Source organism: Scatophagus argus, chromosome 24 (genome assembly GCF_020382885.2).
Source record: "Scatophagus argus isolate fScaArg1 chromosome 24, fScaArg1.pri, whole genome shotgun sequence".
NCBI lineage: Eukaryota > Metazoa > Chordata > Actinopteri > Scatophagidae > Scatophagus > Scatophagus argus.
In genome coordinates this window covers 7340794-7362496 of record NC_058516.1, presented here as the reverse complement: position 1 = coordinate 7362496, position 21703 = coordinate 7340794, and the positions used below count along the sequence as shown (strand labels likewise).

The following is a 21703-nucleotide window of genomic DNA, read 5'->3' as shown; positions in this document are numbered from 1 at the left end:
ACACCCTACGCGTGTAACGTAAGGAGGTGACGCACTCTCGTAGCCTGCTGGACTCTGCTGTATCCAACACTCTGCCACACAAACACTAGCTACTTCACCTTCGGTAGTGACTACGGCTGTGCACCGATTGTAAACCAAAGCGGTAAGGCAACGTTAGATGTCTGCAGTATCATGCCCAACCATTGCCGGTTTGCGAACAATGTTAACCGGATAGTTGTAACCATGTAACACGAGCTAGTTAGCAGTAAACATTTCTCTTGCTAGTGCGTGACAGCGCAGAGCGCCGGTGTTTGGCCGTTTTCAAGCGTTAGCGAGCCACAGTACCAGGTAATAATCGTTAGCTTAGCCGCGACACGATTCAAAGCCAAATGTTGTTCTTCATGTTGCCTTCCGCTTCAGCCAAAGTACACACCACGTAAGCAGTATGCCCATATTGTAAGCGGCCTTGCTTAAATTCGGCGTTTGTTCGAAATAAAGACTAAGCGGCAGTCGCTTAAAAATGCGGTATAATTTAATAACTTTCAGGCCTGGTTCGAATGTTTCTATCCCAACGATATGCGGCAACGACCAGTCTGAGCTCGGATCAGTTAGCCATTTCAACAAAATGCGCTTTGCGCCACTGTTGCGCTGCTTGGTTAAATGTCTGATCGGCCGAATTTTAGTTACACGTATCAACCGTCAGACTGAAATGTCACATGTTGTCCGGGGTGTGTGCGTTTGCCGAGAACAGTAAAATTGCAAAATTTGGCATGGAGTCTGGTGTTACGGGCTTGCTGTGGGAGAGCGAACGGAAAATATCGAATACTGGCATTAAGTTACATCGTTCTAAATGATTAATGCAGACATTTACATTTAACTTGGACTGATTCTTCATACCCTTCCTGTATGCTAAGTTGTCTTGTCTTCTGGGTTTTACTTTTTCTAATCTCGATGAGAGTTTAGAAAAACAAGTGACATGATAATTAATGAAGCCCACGTATTAATGAACGATACGGAACATTGTGCAGTACTGTAGAACTAAGCCAGAGAGTTAACCAAATAAGGTCAAAGGCTGTTAATGATGTATTTGGTGTGACAAATAAAATTAATTTATGCCAATCACGATCACTGTAATTAGCCCTCAAACGCTGGTTGCATATAAATTAATTGTAAATATGAATTAAAAACTATGAGAAATGCACTGCAGCGTTACACTGAGATTCTCTGTTTTAAGTTGTTATTTGAAAATGGAGAGAGGTTATAAACACAGACAGTAAAATCTTGAACTAGTTTTATGCCAGTGAAAGGCCATGAATCAGTCATGTAATACCTAATTTTGATATGGTTAACATGTAACCCTTACCCACTTTTCACCCAGAAAATTATCACCTCGTAGGCTTTGCAATGGCAGAGAAAGCTCACAAGTTCCCACCACTGAGACTGAGCATCATCACTGTATCATTTTCATTAAGTTACCAGCGGAGCCTGGTGGGTGGAGAGTGGGTGCTGGTTCAGTTCCTCCGGCTGCTGTTTCAGAGAGCGGAGATGCTGCGTTCATCTTTGCAGGGCTTGCTACTGTGCTGTTCAGCGATACAGTATAATGTTTGCTATATGTGTTCCTTAACATGTCAATTTGGGAAATTTGTGTCCATAATTGGCCCTTATGTATGCTAGAAATGCTTAATCAGGTCCATTTCAGAGTGATATGCTTACTGCAGATGAGTAACATCTGTTTTTACCTGCTGCGTGAGGGTTAGTGCATTAAGATGTGGTAGTCGCATAAAAGTTATGCTAAATCATTGCTCAGATCCTCTCTTGTGATTGTGTACAGTGCACTGTGTGGCACAACCCTTCAAGGCTTAGAAAAATGCTTGTTTTTTTTTTTTATTTATTTATTTTCCTTTTTGTTTGTTTTTTTTGCAAAAACTGTTTCACCTGCGGCTGCTCAGGCCACCATAGCCGCTTCTGTGTTGACCATTCATTACGCAGGTTAGGGCATATTTGGAGCTGATGACATTATCAGATATTGAGGTTGAGGATGCTGTGTAATAGCTCTCACCAAAGATGTGGCCCAATGACTAAATAATTCATCGTCTTCCAGGGGGGAAATCTCTCATTCCTATAATATTTGGTCTGGGCCATTAAATAATTCATCCGCCTATCCATAAATTGTTTGCTCAATTGGTGACCTTTTCGTGGGATTAAGGAAGCACAATAATAAATTCTTCAGAGACCTGGCATAACGAATGGTACAATTATGAGGCAGTATTGGATCGGATCGGTTGTCGCAGCCTGGTGTTGGTTGCTTAGTGACAGCAGGAACTTTTCCGCCCGCTGGTTTTGCTGTTAAAGTCTGAGTGACTGAAAGGACAAAAACAATCACATTATGACAGTCTAGACTTCGGCTGTGCACAGGACCTGTTTGTGACTGCTGTGTCTTTGACAGCCTGTCAGTCACTTGGTGATGAAAGTGCTTCATGAAGTCGATTATTTTCAGAGCTCAGTTATCACTCCTGTCCGTGTCGTCTTGTTTGCATGCACAGAGGAGGCAGAATACTTGATCTTTAAGTGAAATCAACAAGCTAAGTGAATGCTCTTGCAGGCTATTGTTTTTCCAGTTGGTGCCTTTAAAATGATGAATGGAAGACCTAGATGAAACAGAAGAGGTTTAAGGGTGCGGTTTGATGATGCACAAGCAGTTGCTGTTCTTTCTTATGCTGTCAGTGTGTTGTTTTCTAGCTGATCCACCGCGGTAACATTATCTTAGGTGTGCCTAGAGCCGAATGTTTTATTCCAGAATTTCACTTTTTGTGTTTCAGTAATAGGTGGCATTTCAAGCGGTGGCTTTCTCTGAGTCAGTGGGATTAGCTGTAGCCTTGTCGTCTTGTGTGAAAAGCAGGGTGCCAGCTTTAATGGGAAGGTAGCCCAGTGAACAGCTCGGCCTCTCAGCGGCCATCGCCTCCCCATCGCCTCTCCACCTGGTCTTTGAGCACCTAGCTGGCCACAGACATGTCGATCCTGTCCCGCCGTCCTCTCGTCCTCCCTGTTTGCCTTTTCTCTTTCTCCTTGGCTTTCTGGTTCGCCTCCTCCGTGCTCCTTTCTACGGCTTTTCTATCTTACCTCCCGCCTTCCCGTTTTCTCATCTCCCTCTCCTCTTCCTCTCAGTCTCCTTCCATGTCCCTGACTGCCCTTTCCTCCTCCTCCTCCTGCCCCCGCCTCCATCCTAAAGCAGAGTAGCTAATGAAGAGCCCCATTTAGCCGGTGACTTTGGTTCAGTCAGCGCTCCGTAGAGCCGGCCGGCCTCGGATGCCGTGACTGGCTGTTGAGGCTCTGACATCACACAGAGGCCAGCTGTTGATTTGGCGCTGTCTCCAAGGCTGGCTGGCTTGATGGGTTGTGGCAGGTAGACTTGTGCTTGCACAGTACTCTCCCTCCCTCCCTACTTCCATCTCTTTCTCTCTCTTGCTCTCTCTCTCTCTCTCTCTCTCTTTGTGACACCCACTCTCCCTCGCCCTCTCCCTTTACACTCCCCTCTCCCTGTCTTACACTCTCACTCAGTCGAGCGAGCAAACAGGAGGCAGCAGGCAGCTGCCGAGGAGCGAGCTGGGAGGCGACTCCAGCCTCCTCTCCAGCAAATTGTGCCTCCTGTACAATGGAAACTAAACGGTCGAGTAGCAGAAGGGATGGAGGGCAGAGCTGCTGGGCAGGTAGGTCCTGCAGCTTGAAGCCACTTCAGGCATGAATCTCTTTTGAATCTTTTACTGATTTTCTGTTTGTGTTTCCTGTGGTTTATTTTGTTCTGCTTTCCCGATATTTTCTTTGTCATGTTGCTTTTACGAAGCTGTCGATTTTCTGCAGTTTATTGCCACGCGCGGTGTATCCAATGCTGTTTTTAAAAACTGCCAAAAAATGTTAATCCATGAGATAATCTCCTCCACATGAGCTTTTCTGTTTCTATTATCATTGCATGGCAGCAAGTCAGCAAGCAAGTGTGCAGTCTTTTCTTTGACTTGTTAAACTGAGCGCAACATGAGATTTGGTGTGCTGTCAGTGCCGCGTTGCTCACTAAGCTGAGCCAGAGCTTTCAAAATCTCCTCACTAGTTTGCCAGTTGCTGCTTCTGCTTTTCATTAGGAGGATAATTAACCAAGATCAGCCAATAAGAGGCTTCGCTCTGCTTTGTTCTGCAGCCAAGCTCATCCTCGGTCTCCCCGTTTCCCCCTGTTTGTTCTGCAGGTGTTGTCTGCAAATGGACTTTTAATGACTCTGGCAGACTTTCTGAGTTATTCTCCTCTCATAAGGCACCATAGATTAAAACTGCTAGACTTGCATGTTAGTTTTCTGTGTTTATTGTTTCTCCCCTAATTGCCTAGATTGATATTCCCTGGAAGCTCTCCTATGGGATAGGTAATGGATTACCTACATGCTCTGCTGTGGATTTAATTTATTAATGCTGACTGACTGCGCCTATGCTGCGCCGCGCCGTGCCGCGCTCTGCCTTTTGCAACCTGGAGGCAGAGCGAGCGGCGCAATTAGAGGCTCATTTGTGCCTGTTTATGTTTTTTCTGTTAATTCAGTCGAAACCATTACAGGCAGTTCCTTAAACTGACGCTGCCTAAGTTGCCCTGAAATTGAGACAAGCAGTGTATGAAAGTGATATAATTTCATAAGGTTTACACTAATCGTTTTCTGGTCCAATTATATAGCTCCCCTGTCAGTGCTTTCCTTGCTTTGCAATTAGCAGACATGGCTAGAAAATGGGAGATTAGTTACTCGGTTTAGCAAAACACTGAAATCAATTTTATTGCGGCGCCATGAGTGCGAACCAGTATTAGTAACCTAATTAACTGTTTATTCTGTTTATTTGATGTCTGATTTTATTAGCCGGGGTGCACATCCTGCACTCTCCCAAAGCAGCTTTTTTCTAAATTTGTCTTTTTGTGTTTTTTTTTGTTTTTTTTCATTAGGAAATGAGCAATTCATAGCACAGCAGACATTTGACTGCCCTCTCTCATTTCCTGTGTTTGAAATTTGCAATTTTAAGAATGAGCTGAACATAACTGGTAATTATAACTGAGGACTGGGGAGCGGGTGACAAAAGCTGTGGTCCTCAGACATGGCATTACCTTAGTTATTTGTGTCTGCTTTTGTTTCCCAGCGCTCCACTGAATAAAGCTCTGTTTATTATTCTACATCTCTGCACACAATACTCCAGCTGTTTGGCACCACTCCTATCTTTGTCCTTTTTATGTGACACATGCAAAAGCTCATCAGCAGCAATAAAGCATGCATTATTTTTCAACGTGTGAATCTGCAGAAACTGCATGCAGAAAGATGCCGCCACTTCCTTTTTTTCTCCTTCCTTAGACGCTTAGAAATCATCGGTGGATTTTCTTGGTGTTCGCACAGAAGCTTGTGAAGGTGATGGCTTGTTCTTTTCCGCCCCGTGTTTGACTCATCTCCTCGTTCTCTGTCGAGAGCAGAGCCGGGGATAGAGTTGCAGATAGAGGGAGGGGACTGAGGGTCCTTCACCTCCAGTTGAGCTGGTTATAGCCCAGACAAGAGCCCTGATCCACGCAGAGCTGAACAGAACAGAGCGGAGGTGTGGGAGGGAAAGGTCAGCCTTTGCAAGAGAGAGGCAGGTGTGTGTGTGTGTGTGTGTGTGTGTTCGTGCTTGTGCGAAGGGGAAAGAAAATAAATACCGGTATACTGGAGTGTGCTTGCTCGCCTGTTCTTGCGTATGTGTCATCACCAGTAGGCTCTTAAGCGCTTCACAGTGATTGAAAAATTTTCTCATTAGCTTGCCATCGAACATAATTGTCTGTGAGAGTAGTCCGTTAAGAGCCTGCTGTATGATTAACTCTGTGCAATTGACGGCCAGACTTATGACCCCAATGTGGGCTTTTTGAGAATTCATTTCCATCAAGAATATGTATGTGCAGTGGAGAATATGTGTTCTGAATCCATACAGTTACACCAGTTAGTCTTGATGGTTTTTGGATTAATCAAAAATGAATGTGACATTTTTGTCCGGTGTGTCTGCCTTTTAATGCATTCATGCATTTGTGTGCAGATGGGAAGGTTTGAAGCGCGCATGTGTGTGTAAGTGAGGCTGCCGATATGCCGTCGGGCATGGTGATAAAAGTGGCACGAAGGGACGGGTGTGACACCGAATGATGCCTGAGGGAGCCTCTTTAAGGCTGCTGCGCTCTGCGGCGACTGTAATACCAATGAACCACTCCCTGTCAGCTCCAGCACAATACTGGAGGAGGCACAGACAGGCGGAGCATCTCTACAGGTCCTGTGTGCATGCATGCATGCGTGTGTGTGTGTGTGTGTGTGTGTGTGTGTGTGTGTGAGAGAGAGAGTGAGGGAAAACATTTTTTGGGGAGAGCAGGCATTGTTTGCGCCATTAGCATTCATAAAACTCTCTCTGCCACACACACACACACACACACACTGGCTCAGCGTGAAGCCCTCTTCAGTGGCTCTGGTCATAAAACCTGGAGCGCCCATGGCCAGACTCAGCCACACCACTGTCAGAGCAACTTTTACACTCTGCGTGTGTGCATGTGTGATAGCTGCAGGACCTGTTCTGAATTACTGAGCAGGCTCCACTTTTTTTTTTTTTCTTTTTAGACATTTAACGGGCACTCCTATTCGCAGCAGCTTCAATTTGCACCACTCCTTCTTGCAAAAGACTGGAGGCCCAACGCTAAGATGATACTCTGTCGCACCAGAATAACCATGTAAAAATAAGTGTTGAGTGCATTTAGAGAGATAAGAGTAGAAGGTGCAATATAAGAGCATCTCTGAAAAAAGATGCAGACTTTTGAGAGATGATTTTGTCTTAAGACTACCAACACACAGTAATAGACTCCCTGGCTTTTAACTGCATATACTAGGTTGTTTACATGAAATCAACCCTGATGAATGGATCATGCCTTGGGCCTCACATTCGGTTTGCCATGAGAGAAATGCTGCAGGCTACAGTGGACATTTTGCTCGCAAATTTGCTAAAATGTCAGTTCAGATTTCAAAATTGACTTACTCTCATTGTGTCACTGCTTGAGTCTTGATCCTGTTAACTTGAATAACATTAAGCTCTCCTGTTTTGGTCACACGTGGTGTTCGTTGTTGGTTTTGGCAGTCTGAACAAAAGCAGTCTATCTGAGTGTTTCATGGCACGTCGCCCCCACCCATCATCATCATCTCTGTCTGGCTGAAGGCTCTGAGGTGTCATGAAGAAGGCAGATTATGAAGTGAGCAGGGATTCCACTTGACCTTTTTGGCTGGCATGGGGGTCACACCGAGATCATGTTGGGAGCAGCAGCCAGGGCTTGGCGCCTCTGGTTGCCAGAGTCAGCGTGGCACCTCGCCTGCTCACCGAGATGGAGATTAGGGCAGAAGGGAGAGGTCGAGAGATATGAGGGAGGAAACTCGAAGCCAGAGCACAATTTTCTTATATATGCTGCTGTGAGGAAGTGACAGTGAGAATGTAATTGATTAATGGATTATTCAAAAATTAATTTGATAATTAAGTAATTGTTTTTTTCTTCTAGCAAAAATGGCGATTTATTTTTTTTTTATTAGGGTGAACTGCTTATTTTTGGTTTCTGATGCATTGGTTTGACTAAACAAGACTTTGAAAGATGCCACTTGATGATGACCTTTTATAGACCAAATGATGAATGAAGTAATGGAGCAAACACTCTCTAGATTAATAGATATTGAAAACAAAATGTTAGTTACAACCCTAAATTGATGTTTATCATCCTTACTTGGCTACTGTAGCCAATAAAACTGAGCAGTAATTTCACATTTTCACAGTGTTGTGGCCGCAGTCTAACACAGTAGTCAGGTTTAAGTGCACAGAAAAGTCCTGATTTCATAAGACAGCTGGAAATTACATATACGGTATCAAAAAAGATTTTCTCCAATATTGTGTCAATATTTTTGCAGCTCTGTTGTTGTTGGCGCTTTCAGATGTCAGCCCTGCCCAACCAGTGTCACCCTGTAGCTCAGCAAGAAAGGAATTTGCTGGGAAATAGAGATTGTACGCGAGGCGATTTGAAATTTATGTGTCACCAAATGGCAGAGGATTTTCGGCTGAGAAATGCTATCTCCCCCCGCTGCTCTCTGAATTCCTCATGCTTGATTTTTACGAGGTTGGCAGGGGTGCCTTCTCCTGTTGCCTCTGCCGCACTCCCATCTCTGTGCTCATCCATTATTTATGGCGCATAGGCACGCATAGGCCCAGAAATACACACTCACCACACTTTTACTTTTTGCTCCGACACAAATGTTTCAGAGTTGCTGACAAACTTGACTGCTGTCAGTCCACGCAGCCTCACCCCTGACCTCTCTCACCCCTCACGCCACAGCGCTCACCCTGTGCCTCTCTCGTTTTGCAGGTCAGCAGGGGTCATGAGGGTGTCGGAGGCCCCGGTTGCTGTTTAGAGCAGCTGAAGCAGACATGGGCAAAGAAGTCTCGAATGGCATCGGTAGGCTTGGCCTCATCGACTTCACCAGCCACATCCTCCTTCGCCACAACCACCACTGGCTACGCAACAAGTATGTCTCCTGTTTATTTCTGGTTTGATATGACTAGTCAGTCAGGGAATATGAGAGATACTCTCAATGTTTTAATCCAGATTTAGCTCAGGTTTTGTTGGGGGTTTTTTTTATGTATATTCAGAAAACTGGCACACAAAAACACCAATTTATATTTGCATTCAGGTTATGTTAGGAGTTGGCCTCTGCCGAAATAAACTGCTGCTTCTTGCTAGAGCTGCTTCTGCATTTGAGTTCCATTAAACCAGCGCAGAAGAAGAGTGTGCAACAAGATGATGTCATTAAAAATGCCAGTCAAACCTCAAAAGAATAAATCGATGTAGATAACATGATGGAAATATCTCATTTCTGGTGTGAGGAAGGTTACATCATCCTTATCACTCCACAGCTGATGTCTTCATCTGTTTTCAAGTGGAAGCTTGTGCACAACACGTTTTTATGTTTAAATTAACACGTAGCTTGAAACTTACTTAAAACAACATTAATCACGATGATTTCTAATGTAATCTGATGATGATAATGATGATGATAATATATTCAAAATCACATGGAGAGAATATCTCAGAATTTCACTCGTGATTCATTTAGATGTGGGAACTATATGCCACAGTCTAAATATAAAACTTTTTGTCATAAGATGAAAAATGATTATAGCCTTAGTTACAGATGAGTCACTTCACTGGAACATAGCAGCACATACTGGAGTATTTTATCACTTGGCTCACACATTCAGTTATGGTCTTAGGTGATATTTTTCAGTCCAACTCGAAGAGACGCCAGAGTGTCTTCACACTGTATGTATGTATATACTGTGTACTACACAACAATTGCATTACAAGTTTTTAACAAACATGTCGTAAAATGTTAATAAAATATATGTGTATATATTTGTCTACTTAATATTCATTTCTGTTCAACCTATAAAGCTGCACAAAGACGTTAACCTTCCTCCTCCTCAGTTATGTCATTCTCAAACCTAACTGGGTGCTTTGGCACAGTGTCAGCCTCTAATAAAGTATTCTTCAAGTATTGATGTAACTGGAGCAGTAAGAAAGCAGAGATACATTCAGATGAAGCACAACAGTTTGTCTGCAGTGCACCTAAGTGGTTGTGGCTCGAGTTCGAAGTTTCCCTCCTGCTATTGATGAAAGCAAATAGCTGTCATTACGCTGAGTGGATATTCCATAATATGACAGCACAATACAAAGGCAGCCATGAATATGTATTGTAAGAAAAATGTGGTGATATCAGTTTTCAGTCTCGCTCATAAGAGACCAGTTTGCTGCTCCCTGAATTCCCCGACGTTTCCCCAATGTAACACTGAGGATCTAATGATGAACCATATTACTTATGCAGTCAGAACGTCAGGGATTCTAAACAGACACACAGCGCAATTACCTCAGCCATGAGAGACGAGACGGTGAAATCTGAATGCATCAAAGTCTAAAGCCAAATTTAGTCCAACACTCTAGTCCCACGATAAAATGTGTTTAGAAGAATGAATGATTCGGTGAGGGACAAAATAGCCATCCATCACGAGCCCGGCTCTTGAAAATATCTGTCCAATATTGCAAATCTTCAACGGAGCGACTCAAGAGACTTCACTCATCAAAATGTCAGCAACAGACACTAAATATTCAAAGGCGTGTGCGGCACTCTGGAGTATTAAGCTGTTTTCCTTCAGAATGTAAAAATAATGTAAAGCAGCAGCCGGTGTTGCTTTTGTCAAACATCTGACAGGTCATTGAAATTCAACATCTGACTCTCCAGTGCCCGGCTAAATTTAAGCTAACCTCTTAGCCTTGCACAGCATTGGGTTAGCGGTACATTTGCCCGACAGGAGCGCTCAGGAGAGTGGCGGACCTCACTCGAAGTCAGTTACTCTGTCATGGAGGAATTGGATGCCACCTTAAAGAGAGCGGCTCCCGCTTGCAGTCTCAGCCCTTTTGGGACGGAGATAAACAATCAAGTCTGAGCCAGCCGCTTGCTGCTCAGGGATCAGATAGGAAAATGGCTGTGATCACTGCCGGGCAAATAGGTTGTGGCCCCCTCTGATAGGTGCCGGCCGGAACACACACGCAGCCAGTCACGTACACACACTCGAGCACAGAGTCAGTGCTGTCGTGTGTGGATCCAGTTTTGATGTGCAAAGTGAATTTGATGAGCCCGTTTCTAATTAACCTATTAATCATAGCTCTCATGTACCAGATGTCTGCCCTCCCTTCTTGCTCATATGCGTGGATCTGTGTGTGTGTGTTTCACTGCATGGGGCCTGACTGCATAATTAGGGCATATCAGCAGGATGAACTCACACCATGGTTTCAACATAGGAAGGTCATGGCATTACACACATGTAAGAAGCTGACGTCAGCTTAAAGAGTCTACGTGTTTTATACACAATGTTTCAACCAGAGTCATTAAAGTAACCAAAATCTGCATCCTGCCTGGAGTGTAATCTGCACGCTTGAGCTGTTCCTATTTATATTTACACTTCCCATACAACACACACTCTGAGGATTTTTTTGGGGGGGTTGGGTAAAATGAGGATTGTGGACCTCTCATACTGTGTGCTGGTAACTCTAGTGTTTGGACAGCTGCATACAAAATGCGATTAGAAAGTGCCTTTTGGGTGTTAAATGAATAAAAACATGCTTTAATCTTCATATATGTTTGAATTATTTAGTACAGCATTTAGTTCAAGTCTTACTCTGCACCCTCGGAATTGAAAAACGTAATTTCTGCAGTTGGTGTTGTTCCAAAAATAGGTTGGAGGCGGCTCATGCCCCACACAGTCCACGCTCGACCCTCCCCTGCTCCTACAAACACTTTGGAACAGAGATGTCGGAGTTTTATTATTTTCTGTCGAGACGAACGCTGTAATCTGAAGCTGTTTAGTCTCACGGGAGCAAACTGTACTCCTGCTGTGTCTTGTCCAGTCATGTCTTTTGTCTGTGGCTGAAGAGCTGCACAGCTGAGAGACAGCACAGTCAGAAATGAGTGACTTATGACCACCGAGTGCCCCTCTCCTCCACCTGCCTGCTACTTTATAAACCTTTCTCACGGTGTACATTGAGTTTGCTTTGGCTCAAACACAGATGTAGCTGATGACATTAACAATGGCTTACTTCCATTTAGATGTGGAGCCATCAGTAGCATTTAGCCTGTTTCTACTGCTATAACAGGTCTAAATGTCTGCCTTGAAAACATTTGCCAGACTCCTCCTCATCCTCCTTTCTACATGTGGCAAATCACTGTTATTACCTCTGCAGCACTGTAGCTTTCTCTTTCAAACTAAAACCCCACAAGAAGAACTGAGTAAACAGTCATTACTAAACACTCCTTAAACAACGATATGGACCGCACCATGGAAGACCAGCAGATGCTTCGCTGTGGGCCTGATTTAATGATCCAGTGTGAAACGGTAAGTTTTATTTATTACTTTATGGATAAATAGCATTTTTATATCAAGTTTGTTCTTGTTAGTTTTGTGAACTATACATGTATTAATTCTGCTTATTTTTAATAATCCCAAATGGATGTTAATCATCATTACTTTCGAGATATGAACTCATTTTAAATTGTTTCTCTTGCAGTCTAGAGAAGAAGGATGAGGAAATGACTGGAGGCTGCCACAACACACCAAAGATTCTCAGTGCGGTCGCTCTTTAGATTGTTAGGAAACTGCTTATGCGTGGATCTCTATTTTTTACCTCCTGACCTTTGATATGTTTCAATCTGAATTTACACTTAATCTGGTTGTGTGTGAAATAATGAATCTGCTATAGCTATCTAAAAATGTATTTTTGTGTCACCCTGGAGAGTGGTAGGGGAGCTGAAAGAAATGCAGAAACATAATACTGCTAATATGAGTGTTTCAGGTCGTAGAATTTGAGCAATTAAAGATAAAAAGGGTCCAAGAGTCTAAGATTAAGGTTTTTTTTTAAGACTTTTGAATCAATATTCATTATATTTTTTCTGAGGAATTAAGATGAATATCTATATATGTACTCAGTAGGACTAGTAGGAAAGTACTTGTTTGTACTCTCTGGTACATAAATTATCTAACTGTGTATCTGAAAATCGGTTATAAATTACCTCAAAAATAGCTTGAGCATATCTGTAGTGACATATTGAGCATTATATCTACTGTAGGGTAATCTCAGTCAGTCAAGATTTCATTGTCGTCTAGAAGAGGGACCAAATGCAGTGTATCATTGGGCAAAAAAATCTGTGAAGTGCTAATAAACAGAATAAGAAAAGTTGTGGTATATTTTGTGTGTTCCTGTTATTCAATGCTTTGAAGCTTAAATAAAATATCTCATAATAGTGAAGCACTTCACCCTGTGCAGCCTCTCATCCCAGCCTGCCACCAATGTGATCGTTTTGCCGCAGTCTGCTGTAGAATGGCCCTCATAGACGTGTTTGTCTTTTTCAGGTTCTCTCTCTTTGCCAGCATCTCCCAGTAAGACTTTGCAATGAGAATGTCCGACACAGTTGACACTGAAACGATGAAGGTTCCCGAGGCTGCCGACGCAGTCGCATCTCCAAAAGACAACATCCCCGCCAAGTGTGAGGCCGCCGACCAGAGCCAGAGCAGCAAAGATGAACACGGCAGCAACCATAAGAGGGACGTCCAGGTAAAGCACTCTGACGTCTGCCCCAAGTGAATGAGTTTTCACACACAACACTGACACACTGAGAAGCACTTCGTCTTTTTCCTCAAACCTCCTCATAGTCATCTAATCAAGGAGGTTAGAGGTGTCTGCAGCCTGACTGAAGCTGAGGACACTTGACACCTCACCAAGCACTGTCACTTTTCTTCCACCCTCATCTCCATGAAAATTCAGTAACAGTCAACGTCAAACACCAACTGCCCTGGGGATCTCCTGTCACCTGCGGCATTCAAGATGATTTTCCCACCTGGCAAAATTGTTCCTGTAAAGCACAATCTGCCCAGACTGAAATAATAATGGTAGGGCTTGACTGCTTCACTTCATCACTGAGGTCAATCACAGCGACTCCTCACTAGTCTGCCTGAATGTTGAGAAACTTCAGAGTGTGGAAAAGAGAATTTGCAGTCCTGTAATACTGAATCTCGCGTTCTTTATGGGAGACATTAAAGGAGGGGATCCACTGGGGATTCAGGGCAGCTGAGATCACTTTCAAATAAACTGCTAATTAATTAGGTCTCTGTGTCATTGCAACAAATGTGCTTTGGGACCGCAGAACATTTGCACTCGTTAATTTAGCTTTTAAAGCAAAATGGGTGCCGACTGGTTTGTGCTCACAGAGGAATGGACACTGAAAAGCGAAAATGGTGTGAAATCTCTTTGAGTGTGGTCAAGGAAACAAAATCCAGGAAAGGAAATGGATTGTCTCTTTGGCTGCAGCCTAAAAATAGGATTCAGGCCAATCTGGCCTTGTGGTTGCAGGCAGGCACAGAGAGGCAGTCAGGCAGGCAGATAATCTGGAGCTCAAATCCTGGCTTATCTTCCAACTTCCTGTGTCTGTGTTACCCCGAGGAACAGAATGACACCAGCATGGGGGAGCGGCAGGGGAGAGGGGAGGATGCACAGGAGGAAGGTATGGGTTGAGACGTAAGAATGAGGGATGAAGGAGATGAGGAAGGTAAAAGAACATAAGACATGATGTTCAAAGAGAAAGGAAACAGGAAGGAAAGCAGTGGGGAATTATTTCTCCTCATTCATACACTCCACTCAACTACATGAATAAATTCCTTCCAAGTACAAGCTCTGGTGGTTAAAATAACTAGTGACAGACCATATTCAAGAGTTACGTAGCAGGAATAATCTGTCATGATCTTAAATAGGGGTCATGTTGATTAAAGCTACAACTGCCTCAAACAGACAGCAAATCTTCTTGAATGTAAGGTTGACTTCATAAGCAATGAAACTCAGCTCCGCTCAGTTCAACACACTCAGGGGTTTTGCTGCTACAACCTTAGTTGTTCTGGTATAACCAGTGGCTGTTAGCTATTGTTAGCAAATGTTTGATAGATGTCACTGCATAACTGACATTACTGAGTCATTCTGTTCACCTTACACTACATTTTGGCTCTGCAAATTAGCAGTGATTTTCGGTGAAAATTCTGGACAGTAAAACAAGCAAGCTGTCATTTTTGTTTTAAACCCCTTGGTTCCACATCTCTTTAGATGTATCCCTGCCTCCTCTGTTGTTTTTTTGTGTGTGTCCCTTCAAATATATCTGGCTACTTTAGTTCTCATTACCTCCTTTTCCTTAGACTCACCCTGGCATAGTTATTCTGTGGTCTCAGGATATGCTGACGGCACTGAAGCCCCCCTGACCTAATTTCCGGCGTTGCAGGAGAAGTTCATTCTGTTATTTTGTGTAAGGGCATCAGTTAACTGTCTGAAATGTCCATTGTGGGACAAATAGAGGAGGTAGGGAAGTGGGATAAGGAATTGGAGGGGGGGCACGGACAGAAAAGCATTCCGACAGAGGAAAAAGGGAGGTGGGGGGTGGGAGGCTGGGTGACTTTGCCACCATCTGCCTCCAGCTCTCCAGATCCGTCCTCTGCGGCAGGACAGGTGGCTGGTGGCCGCCCTACTTCTGCTGACTTCAGCCCTTTCCCTCTCCCCCTTTCCCATTCCTTTATCTCCTGCCGGCATTGTTCGTTCCCCACAGGCCCCTCGCCGCTCAATTAGCTGGTGTAGCGGTGCGCTCACAGTCCCAGCCCCCTCCCCTCACCCTTACCCTCCTGCATCCACATCCATATTACCTGATATAGAAAGGGGCACGGCAGGTCACAGGCATTGGAGATGGGCGAACAGCAGTCCATTTCAGTTTTTTATAGGTGTTATTTGGCCCTCGAGCTCAATGAGAGAAGGGAGGGGTTGTCCTTTTGATTTTTAGAGGACAGGTGGGAAGGACATAGCTGTGTGTGTGCGTACATGTGTGTGTGTGTGTGGATGCATGTTGGGATTAGGAAGCAGAGGACTGGGCTCTGTTACAGTTTCGACTGAAACGGCTCTTGCCAGGTCCCCTCCACTCCCTTCCTCTGCTCCTCTATGCGTGCTACTGAGAGACCTTCTGTTTACACGTACACATACACACACAGCCAGTAGTGCGTGAAGCGCAGAGGCACCGAGCTGTCTCACACACTGTTGGGCATCCGGTCTCTCTCTGCTTTCTGCATCTCACCTCCAGCGCCTGGGTCTGATTCACATGACAGCTAAATGGAGCTGGGAGCAACGCATAAAACCGACCCGAATCGCACACAGCCAAATGTCTGGCTTTTGTTTTCTGCAGTGTGTGTGTGTGTGTGTGTGTGTGTGTGAGTGAGAGAGAGAGAGAGAGAGAGAGAAAGAAAGAAAGGAAGGAAGAGGAGAAGGGGCTTTACAGTGCAACTGCTTTGATAGCATATGCTCTGCAAAATTAATTCATGCTCCCAGGAAATGGTGAATGTTCAACTTGTGATTTCACGCTGCACAGGGAATTTTTATTTTCTTTCTGCAGATCAATTCCACTAAATTTTTGTTCTGTGCTCTTAAATTTTTCAGCTTAGGAACAGGCATAAAAAAATATAGGCAGTGCAGCAGGTTATTGTATTTTTGTGCTATCTTGGTTTAGATTGCTTTGCTCTTTTGCAGAGCTAGTTGTGCACACATGTACAAAATGTAGGCCAGTCATATTTAATTCAAACTTCTGCACTTTCTTAAAGTAACAATCCTCTCTTCACTTCCAAACTCCTGTGGATTGTTTGATTTTTTTTTTTTTGATTATTTTTTCCCCCCCTGTGCACTTTTTCCCTGCACCCCTCCCCTACCTATGGACAGCCTGCGAAGCACTCTAAGGTACGGTATGCTCGGCATGCATGCTGTGCGAGGATGCTCCAACCTGTCTGATGTGCCCTTGGATTGCATTGTTTGCTTGGATTTAGTTGGAAGTTGTACCCGTGTTTCCTGTCAAGCAAGTTGTGATTGTATGCACTGCTCCAGACATGTGTAAATACTTCAGTGCAATATGTTTAGATGCTGTTATATGAATGAAAGTGGAGGTTATGGTGTGACTTATGCCTGAAAAAAAAAACAAATACTTTGAAATGGAAAGTTCCTATGTGCTTGCTGCATTGCTGTTGATGTTTGCTCAGGAAGAATGCGAAGGCTTGAGTTTATATGAAAATGCTTACACCTTTTTTTTTAAGTTTATGATTGTTCTGATCTAGTTATGTGAGAAGATCTCCAGTCATCTAAGCAGCAAAAAACTCAGTCACTCGGGAGAAGATTTGTCAGCTAAAATGTGAAATATTGAAACTGTATGATTTGCTTGCAAGAATCGATCGTGCTCGCTGGCTGTTTGTTTCATATGGCCTGTCACTGTGAAGCGTGATGATGTTGATGCAGTTGTATGAGTGCGCAGGTGCTTGTATGTGTGTGTGTATATGCACACATGGTTTTCATTGTTCCCACCTACCTGCAACCCCTCCTTAGTCCAGCACCAGGCTCAAGCTCGTGCGGAGCCTGGCAGTGTGTGAAGAGTCCTTTCCTTGCCCTATTCCTGAGCCTTCAGCAGCACCTCAGGTAACAATCTCTCTGAATAACCAAAGTGTATCCGCATTAGAGATGTGCTGGTATTCCACTTTCACTAGATACCAGGGTGAAGCAGTTTGATGGGAACAGTACCAGCAAAAGTACAGCCAGTTAATGGCTGCAGAGTCCTAATGTTTGGAGATAGTATTTATTTTAAATGACTCATTGTGTGAAGACCACATGCATTATTTTCTTCTGTTAAATTTGTTATTGGTAATGTGGAGCTGGTGTGCACACAGGCATGGGGTGCTAGTGGCCTATAAGTGCCCAATCAAACTGTGATGCTGTCTGTTGCCGGTACGTTCTAACAGTTTTCCACCACACAGCGGGGAAGACTTAAAGATCTCCCTTCAGACATGTTTTAGAAATATAAAAATGCTTTGCTTTGAACAGTAACTTGCCTCTGTGGGAAAAAGTTCAATTATGTGGTTAAGAACTCTTAAAATGTCTTCTCCTTCGATGGAAATGATGTGGGATCTATGCAAATACTGATGTTAAAAGTCTAACCAGTGGACACAAGATGTTTCCTACTTCACAGGAAAAGTCAATTCTCAGTGTTTGTTCACAGGAGGCTTTAGGTTTCCACCTCACAGTTGTGAAAGTCTCATACTGGACCATGACTGGCTCTGAACTACTGCAGTTATAATGTCACAAATGCTGCTGTTACAGACAAACAGATTTAAGGTGGCCTTATGAACTTTCCACCTTCAGCTGTTGGATGTGAGAAGGACTCTGTACATGGGTCGCTTTGCACAGCCCAAACACCTAACATAAGAAGTTGGTGATGAAAGTATGCAAGAAGCAAGAAAGTGTGCATAGAATCTGAAAGATAGAGATTTTAAAGAAATTTAATTTTGCGTTTTAATTCCATAGATTCCATTCAGCTCTAATGGTAACATCTCTGTAAGATCTGACTGAGTCTGAGCTAACATAATCATAGCATGAAAATTTGTTACCAGCACATCCCTAATTCACATGCAGCCACACTGTCTATGTCATCACGGTCATCTCATCAAGCCCAGAGTGACATGGGGGGCGGTTCCTCTGACTCCTCAGTCAAATTTGTTAAGCTACAAGCCCGCATGCATACCGCTGAAGTGCTGACCCAGGATCAGTTCATTTCATTTCATTACAACTGAGCAGGTCGAGCTCTGATGCTTGATTAGTGGGCTTCTTCTGATGGCAGTGATTAAACAAATGGCCGTGGCCGTCCAATGAAAACATCACATCATCAAAACGGAAAGTACTGAACTCTGACAGCGAGCCGGCCGTCAGTTTGCTAAATCAACTCTTCTTTTAACGCCGTATCTCCAGGCAAAGCCCCCCCCCCCTCTGATCAAACTTTCTCTATTACATGCCACTCTGCACAGCTCCTGGCTTTCTTTCACACACACACACAGGTGTGCTTGTTCCAGGCGTTTCAGCCAGTCAGCACCCAGCTCCATAACCAGAGGGCGGTTTTATTCCCACAACAGTCTCGCATCGTCTGCACTCACACGGCGTCCTGTATTACTGCCATCAATCATGTCGAGGAAATTACAATTTCCACACGTCAGCTGTGGAGAGCTGTGGAACGCTCTAATTGAATACTCCTGATATTTCCCCCGCTACTGTTATTGGGGCCCGGAGTCGAGACTCCTTCTGCGGCAAACTAACCTAGAGGGGAGAGGTAAAGCAATAAAGAACGAAGAGGAAGAAGCAGGAGTGGAGTACACAGGATCACCAATTCCCATTCAAACCTCCCTGATTATCAAGTCTAAACACGTCCCATTGTTTGCTGTTGCACATTGTTGTCTTTATTATCAAATTAGAAGCAGTAACAAAGGGCTGTATGGATCTGTAGCTGTCCACGCCATCCCTGCATCCTGAAAAACTCCATCTGCCCCTTCCACTGTACGCCTGGCTGTCAATTCAAATCAATGGCCGATAGTCACGCGCCTCTGAATACACGCTGTACTTTTTGTTTCAGACTGACAGCACGTTCATTACATATTCAGGGGGCCATCATTTTCATGCCGTTTTTTTCCTTTATCTCGAGGTAAATGGATGTCAGGAAACAAATGAGGCAGCTCGCAACAGCTGCACGTCAACCAGGCGGCTTCCATGTGATGCCGAGGGTGGCATTAAGCAGCAAACATCGCCGCTTCTTGCCAGAGCAAAAAAAAAAAAAAACATAAAAAAAAAAAAAAAATCCTTTTGCTTTGACAAACACACACACACACACACACACACACACACATTACACAAACTCGCTGTCACTTACACAACACACAGTCCAAGACTCATTTTCACTTTCTCCCGGTCTCGCTCAGGCAATTAGTCAGTCACGTTTCTCATTAGCATATTACATTTTCACATATATTCAGAGAGTATTGAAATGAAGGAGAATGTAGTGTCTCATTATCTTGCTTAGCAGCTGTTACAGGGATCAAACTCGTGACCTTTTTGGTTATGAGCTGCTCTCCCACCACTAGGTCACCTTTTTTCTCACTCCTTCATTCATTCATTCATTTCTCTCACACACACACACACACACTCTCACACAGGCTCTCTGATGTTACCTTCCCAGAGTTGTGTTTAATCCACTTAAACTGGCACTGGCAACCCCTCTCCTCTATTCAGCTTTTCCTTTCAGCCTTTTGTAGAACTGCCTGAAAAGTAAATCAGATACTGCTCTGAGTCGAGTGTGTGTGTGTGTGTTTGTGTGTGTGCGGGAAGGGGAAGCTCACGACTGAGGTAAATCAAGGCCATTTTTAATATATCTCGCAAAACATTCACATTGGTCTTCCATTCTAATTGCACGGTCGATTTTTAACAACTTTAACAATTGGAGGGGGATTAACTCCTCGTTCTGTTGAATTTTGACGAACGAAATGTGCTGTGTTGTTTCACGTCAGGCTCGAATTCATGTTTTATTCAGGCGGTTTAATAAAAACAAGCTAATCTGGCAGATTAATTGCTATTGTGATTTGGAATTCATGGGCGCAGGCGCATTATCACTGGCAAGGAAACAGGTTTCAGTGATAAACCATTAGAGTTTATGAAGTGTGTGGCTGTGGCCTCTTTTGCCCATGCTATTCTCTAATTAACCTAGAACCTCAGGCAAGATCATAGAGAATTAAGTGCCTCATATTTAATGCCTCCTTTCTAAATTAACGTCTCACGTCAGTTCTTCGATCAGGTTGCATCTAGTATTTGAATATTTTGAGTGTCTTGTGAAATGCTGACATTTTTTGCACTTGTGTGTTGCGACTAATCAAACTGGTCTACCGAAATGGCTTCATTGAGACCACGTAGAAAACACACACACATACAAACCAGCAGTACATAAAGCAATCTGCACCAACTGTTTCAAACAAAATCAGTTTTTCTGTATTTCTGACAGGATGAATTCCTTCTCCAGCCCCTTGAAAAGGAGGATCGAGCTAGACAGGACCAAGCCGACAAAGAGGACAGCTGTGATAAGGTGGACAAACCTGAGAAAACGCAGAGAAAAATGTTGTCAAGAGGTGAGAGATGCAATCGAAGCTATTGTGAAGTTCTCATTTTAGAGGATACATTTATAAAAATTTGGGAAATTTTCTTGATTAACATCCCCTCTTCACATTTTAACTCCTTTATGTATGTGCATCATCAGTGTCGACCCTGTTTGAACATACGTTTTGAAGCATTTATCATCAGCTTTGGTTGGGTTTTAAAGTTAGAGACATTTGTTGAAGACCTGAGCAGATGAGGGTCGGGGAAACAGATCTCAGTCACAGTCACAGGAGCTGAAATATTTCCATTAACACCTCAGCTTCCTTTACATCATGAACACCTGGGGCCTCATTTATAAACATTGCTTACTCCCAAAAAGGAGCTTGAGAGATGCATGTGCTTTCCCCATCCAAAAATTGGAATTTATATGTAGAAAATTTGGCAGGGGAATATATGCACATTTAAATCACTCACGCTGTATATTATATACATTAATTTATGTTTATGATATCATTTTGGTGTCAGTTTGTCACCGGCTACGCTGAAGGCAAAATGCTGAAATGAAGCCAAATGCTTTAATGATACTTATCACACAATCCATGTCACTCAGCCAAATTACAGCCCTCTAATAATTATATCCTTTACCATGTCACGAGGAACATCCAGTCCTAAACATTTTTTTTTCTCCGGCGCCGTGCCCTCCAGTTTGTCCAAAAGCGTTTTTCCATTTTAAATGATATCTCATTATGGGCCGATAATTGGCGTGATTCAGTTAATTGCGACAAGCTCAAGGTGTTAAGCAATTACACAGATTCCCACAGGCGTGTAAAGGTGTCTGCTTCCCTCTGTGGAGCAACACCACTGATGAGGCAGCCTCCAATTATAGAAACCAGACACCCACCGAGGGGAACGAGCTCCAGCGTCCCCTGACTCTCACTGATGGCTCCTGTCCTTTGTTGGAGCAGAGAAACATGTTTTTTTTCCCGGTGTCAACTTTGTTATCTGCCAACTTCTCCCTTTCTGAAGTAGTTCAGCTGGCAGCACTCACTGCTGCTGACAGCAATAGCCACCAAGTAGCCTGGTCCTAAGCAATGTAACCCTCAG

At 43.7% G+C, this 21703-nt stretch overlaps 1 protein-coding gene across 7 annotated transcripts in view; it reads left to right on the top strand.

Moving 5' to 3' along the window:
* The first annotated feature begins 10 nt into the window (after nt 1-10).
* LOC124055295 (R3H domain-containing protein 1) overlaps nt 11-21703 on the top strand; it is a 45797-nt gene continuing 24104 nt past the window's right edge. For 5 of the 7 annotated variants that reach the window (XM_046381962.1, XM_046381961.1, XM_046381959.1 and 2 more), the window contains exons 1-4: nt 11-142; nt 8393-8552; nt 12988-13189; nt 20508-20631. In XM_046381962.1, the coding sequence (XP_046237918.1) occupies nt 13028-13189; nt 20508-20631 (286 nt within the window). In that variant the 5' untranslated portion in view covers nt 11-142; nt 8393-8552; nt 12988-13027. Of the gene's footprint in view, nt 143-1902; nt 3687-8392; nt 8553-12987; nt 13190-15902; nt 17114-20507; nt 20632-21703 lie in introns of those variants that run through there. The other 2 variants (XM_046381960.1, XM_046381963.1) reach the window with 2 other exon arrangements.